The sequence below is a fragment of the Merops nubicus genome, unplaced genomic scaffold (genome assembly GCF_000691845.1).
Source record: "Merops nubicus isolate BGI_N331 unplaced genomic scaffold, ASM69184v1 scaffold38960, whole genome shotgun sequence".
Classification (NCBI taxonomy): domain Eukaryota; kingdom Metazoa; phylum Chordata; class Aves; order Coraciiformes; family Meropidae; genus Merops; species Merops nubicus.
The window spans coordinates 12,658-18,331 of NW_008581529.1; the positions used below are offsets into that span (position 1 = coordinate 12,658).

At 41.9% G+C, this 5,674-nt stretch overlaps 1 protein-coding gene across 1 annotated transcript in view; it reads right to left on the bottom strand.

Annotated features, from left to right (window-relative positions):
* NMU (neuromedin U) overlaps positions 1-5,620 on the bottom strand; it is a gene marked incomplete at its 5' end in the record, with an annotated part of 15,411 nt that extends 9,791 nt beyond the window's left edge. The window contains 2 exons of the mRNA XM_008950299.1: positions 2,136-2,194; positions 5,535-5,620. Coding sequence (XP_008948547.1) covers positions 2,136-2,194; positions 5,535-5,620 — 145 coding nt within the window. The remainder of the gene's footprint in view (positions 1-2,135; positions 2,195-5,534) is intronic.
* Between the last annotated feature and the right edge of the window lie 54 nt (positions 5,621-5,674).

Consider the following 5,674-nt stretch of genomic DNA (forward strand, 5'->3'; position numbering starts at 1 on the left):
AATCACCAGTACTCCAGCTGAAGCTGCACAGTTTAATAATAATGGAAAAAGAGGCTTATCTTTTCATTATATAACTTTAAAATTGTATCAACAGCAACCTGCATTGGTATGCAACATTTCTTTTTCATATTTGATACTGCCAATCATCTAGTTCATAGAGTGTATTTAAAAAAAAAAGTGTTTTATTATAAATAAAGAGTAGGCAAAGCAATAGGTCTTATGATTTTATTATAGGTAAAAACCCCTAAACAACACTATTTAGCAATGAAAACATTAAATGAAAAAAAAACAATAAACAAGTAATGCTTATCTGAGTACTTGAAGACAAGAGATGATTCGTTTCTCTAGAGACAATCTAAGCGAAAGCATTAGCAGAGATAGTGGGAAAGCTAATAGCTCACAGAATTCCCCTTTCAAATAGTTTTCCCTGGTAACACATCTTCCCCTTTCTCTTCTCCCTTCATCTTGCAGTTGTTTGTCTTCGGGTATATTAGTTCAGCTTCACTACTTTCAGAGTAAGAAAACGTAGAGGGAGAAATCAGCAGTGAATGACATAAAATAAACTGAAGTTATTTTCATGGCCCAAATTAAAACTTGGCTGTTTCTTCTTAGTGAGGAATGGTTTGGTTTGGTTTGATTTTTTTATTTTCTTGTTTTGTTGTTGGAGGTGACTCTTAGACTGCTTTGTGTTAGACACAATGCAAGGCAAGGCGTTTCTTAGATAAAACCTGCAGGGACAAAGCAAGGGCTGAGGAATGTTAACAGTTTCTGGGGCTGGCTAAATAATATAAAGAAACAAGGGGATGTGAGAGACACATAAAGGGACATAATACTTATTTACAAAATTCCCATATTTATAAATTCAGACTCATTACTGGGTTAATTTAGAGGCAGAGCTTGTCCTGAACAATGCACTGGTGAAGTAACAAACACAGAAGAACTGATTCCTTCACTCTAAGAAACTCTGGTGAGCTAGTATGATTCTGTCATCAGGCTCATTTAGGTTACATACCTGTGCATCTAATTGTCTTTCCATAGACCCCCTCCAGTCCTGCATTATTCTTGTTATAACATTAAATTTTATACTGCTTGCTACATAATTTTACATGGAATTTAGCATCTTATGCATACTTTTTTGTCCACTGAAATCAATGGAAACTTTGCTTGTGTCTATAGTTGGCATAGGAACAAATCCTGTATTACAACTAGAAAATCTTAGCAATAAATGCAGAACTTTATAAAACTGCATGTTTCAGTCCAGAATGTAAATAACTAATTTTTATGAAGTCCATAAAGCTATCAGGACCTTACTTCCCAAAAGCCCACTTTTTCCCAGGAGATAAGTATCACCAGGGCTAGTTCAAGTGCCAGTCTAGAAATCTGTTGGCATTCGAGTCAACACTTCCAAAATGAACTAAGGGGAGGTGACAGTAAGGGAAGTGTCTCTTGCAACGTCCACAACAGGTAGAAGTTTACTCTCTGCATCTGTACCCCTGGTGAATCACTTGATTTTTAATGGTATCAGAAGTTACAAAATTAAATGTCAACAGAGTACTTGAAGGTTACAGCAACACCAGCGCATGCAAGTTGCAGACTAAACCCTCTCTGGGTGTTATGGCCTGCTGCTCCATCTACTCTAAAAGGTCAGGGAAGAGCTTGTGTGAACACACGTCACATCCTAGAGTCAAAACAGATGTTCATTTCAAAGACAACAGTGGAGGTTATGACAGCGATCAGTAGCGAAGCGTGAGAGGTGCTGACTGGCACAGTACACTTCCTGTGCGTCAGGCATGGACACTAAGTCTACCAGACAGGACACTGTGTTGCGTCCAGGGATAGTGGCTGCCTGGTTATTGACAGTTAAATGACAACTGTTATCAAACATAGCTCTCCACTGAGCCAAGACAGTCTTTTTTCAGAATGACATTTCAATACTCAGCCACAACATCCCCCAGGAACAAGTGTCCAGAAAATCTGCAAAATAAGATGTTTCACCTCTTTGCTGATGTCAGGACAGAACTGGAAGAAGAAGCACCTGAACTCCATGCAAGAGAAATACTGGAGAGTGAGGCGTGACTGTAGCCAGCATGGGCCCAGAAGAAATGGTCATACACTGTATGGCAGATGATGCTTACCTCTTTCCACAGCTGCAAATCCTCATCTGTGTCAAGTGCTTGGAATGGCATCGGTACACCTGGAAGCACAGAGCATGCTTAGCAATGCTGTATGGCAAAGGTCATTTGGATAAGCATCCCATGACAGTGATGTAAATAAAAACTCTGAACACAAGATATCTAGCACATTTACTGACTGCAGAGTCTGAGAGCTGCGTGGTCCAGAGAATTCCGCTGCCCTGGGTGTTGTGAGGCTTGTCCAGCAGTTTCTGCCTGCTCTATGTTAGCACCACAGCAGGAGGCTTCTTCACAAGTTCGCAGCAGACACGAGCACTCACATCCCTTAGCAATGAACGGTGGGGAAGCTGCTCGAGTTTCACCGAGGGTCAGGCTAGCATTAGTTCTCAGTGGTAAGGAGCAGGCAAGAAAATTTGCACCGCAGCTCTTGAAAGCTAAGACATGCTCAGGAAAACACATTCCAGTGCCTGCAACTTTGGGCTTTCTGAGAACTCAGCTCACCTCCAGCACACACAGCACAAGCTGAGAATCTGGTTTCTTCCTCTTGCTTTTTTGTATGTTACAATTAAAGAATTGAACATGTGCTATGTATGCTTGTGTATGAATAATGCCTGTGATATGAATGTGGTGTTTTTGAGAAGGTGATAGGCAGTACATGTGTACTTTGGGCTTTGTTTTTTCTGATCGGTGTATGTGATGTGGAAAAGCTCAATCCTTAGAAGATTAAAAGCGTTATTAATTGCACGGTGGTACAGTGATGCCATGCTTTGCTTTGGGGCAGCTTCCTTCTTCATCTCTACCCACCAAGGCTGCAGACCTGAAAGTCACTGCCTCTAGGTCCCTTCAAACTCAGCGCCCAGAATATCCACCTTTCTGCATTGTTATTTTATTTGGCAGTGTATTTCTAACAGCAATGTATGATTAGAGTCTCTGTATATAATAGAAATGAGCTTCACTGAATTGTGAGCATACTGGACACCACACAAGCATGTCAGTGAGGGGTTCTGTTGTAATTCACATGGGAGGGAGATTGGTGGTGGAGAGGGTGATGTTTTATCTGTACAGTCCTAGCAGTGTGGGAAACCCTATGAAGTAATTTAATTTATCTCCCTGCCCAAAGCTACTGCTCATGAGCCATTCCTAACCAGTTTATACACCGTTTTTAAAGATCTCAGATTAACAGAGATTTTACAACCTCCCAGACAGTCTGAAATTGCCTGTGGTCACATTTTTGTCCGAAGACTTGAACCAACTTAAACAAAAAAGAAGTGAAGGTAGATTTAGCTAGAATCACCAGGTGAGTGGGGTATGATTGCTTGTCATCTCCGTTTGTTTTACATGTACCAATAACAACAATAATTACAACACTAGTTAGCTCTAGTCATTAAGGGGTAGAAAACCACATTTTGAGACTGGCACAGACTTAAGGTGACAAATTATTTTGGATGCTTCTTTTCCCCCCAAAAAAAGATTTAGAAAGGTTTTTCATTTCACACTATGTACAAGTGGGATATTTTTTAAATATCTGAGATCTTCACCTAGCAAGAAAACCACTTTCCAATGAAAAGTTTGTCTTTTTGGATGTTTGTTTTAGTTCAAATAAAAATGACAGTTAAATTAAAGGTACTACAATTCTCTTACTTTGTTTTCTATTCTTAAATTAGTGTATTCAAATTGGAGCATTGCTTGAGAATGGTATCCTGGTTGGGAAGAGCAGACTTGAGCAACACTTCAAATTAACACATCTTCCTCATTAAACCTTTTGCTGCCTGACTCTGAACGCTGCTTGTGCCATTGCCTCATTCCCAAGGCTTTCTAGTGGGAACAGAAGAAATCCAATGGCCTGTAAAGCTTAGGGCAGCAGGCAAGAAAGCCTGAATATTACAGTGTGCTTTTTGGCAGTTTTTTTTTAGTTGGTTGATTAGCTGGATTTTTTCCTTGGAGCATAAACTCCTGGACAGAGGGGATGAAATTATTTCACCATCTCCTAAATTTCCTTAACCCTTCTCCACTTTTTCACAAAACTGTTATGTCATGTGCAGTCCCACCTGATTTGTGCTCACACCCAGGACTATGTGCCCCCCGCAACGCTGAGCAGCATCTCTCCATCACCCCAGGAAGAACAGGGCTGCAGTCCCTACAGGACTTCCCTCATTTACACATACACAACAGCACTCACAGGGAACCAAGAAGTTATTTTGTACTACACACAAAATAACCATAGAGGAGAGAAGAAAAAAAAAAAAAAAAAAAAAGAGTGCTATTGAAAACGATCAATGGATGAACATGGAGGAGGAAATCCTACAAAATCAATAGTGTCGATGACACATTTGTTCTCTTATCCTTCAATTCTGCCACCTTCTAAACCCTCAACTTTTCCAAGGCAGCAGAATGCCAGATGTACAGTTTGAGTCACTTTTCAACCTGGAATTCATTTCTTACACATTTTCTTCCCTCAACTACTCTCTCTACAGAAGCTCCTGGCAACGATGGGTGATATACTGTGTTCTATTGCCCTTTCTTGCCCTCCTTTTCCTTCCTTCCTCTCTTCCACATCTCCAGAATTTATTTTTAACAGACTATTAAGTATACTCTACCTGGATTTCTTTGATTCTTGATATTAAAAAAAACCAACCAACCAACCAAAACAAACAAACAAACAACAACAAACAACAACAACAATAAAAACAGAACAAATGAGCACAAAATTTCCTGATGAAAGCAACTCATACTCATACATATAATACAAACAAAACAGCCCTTTAGCTGTGCTTGTTTCACAAGCACTCCCTGTTACAAAAATAGCAATTTTTAGGTGTAGGACAACATTTCAGGTTAAATTTAGGTATCCGAGCTCAAATTTTACCTCTGCTTTAGGTAAGCAGCTTAGCAGCTCTATCCTTTCCAATTTAACCCTACCTTCAGGGATTCCTCATGCAAGAAATACTGCTTCGGGTTGGACTAAGCAAATTCCAGAGGGTCCCCAATTGTCCTACAATTCTGTAACACATTTTGTTTCTCTTTTCTTTTAAATCAGAGTACACGATATTCAAAATGAAATCACTTTTAACAAAAACCACTTCCCAAGTTGTTAGAGGGTATTTTTTTCCAGGACAGGGTAATCCTGCCGGGCTGCCCGAAGAAGCCCCTCAAAACCTACCCCCGAAACCGTGCCCAGTAGCTGCAACCTCCTGCGCATCTCCTTGGTCCCAGCCCCGCATCTGATCCCAGCCCCGCATCTGGTGCCAGCCCAGCCCGATGGCGAGGCGGTGGCAGCCCGGCGGCGAGCTCCCCTCGCAAGGCTGGCAGGCTGCTGGGGTCACCTCTCCTCCCACCCCCAAATATATACTGCAGGTCAGGGCTGGCGGCGCAGGAAGGGGCTGCGAGGGAGATGCTCCTCACCTTTGCAAGCAGACATGGAGAAGGCGAGGAGGAAGAGGAGCAGCGGGGTCCCCGGCAGTGCCGCGCCGCCCCCTGCCTTCCTCAGGCTGCGCCGGGGGGGCTCCGCGGCGGGCTGGTGGTGGCAGAGCTTTCCCATGCCC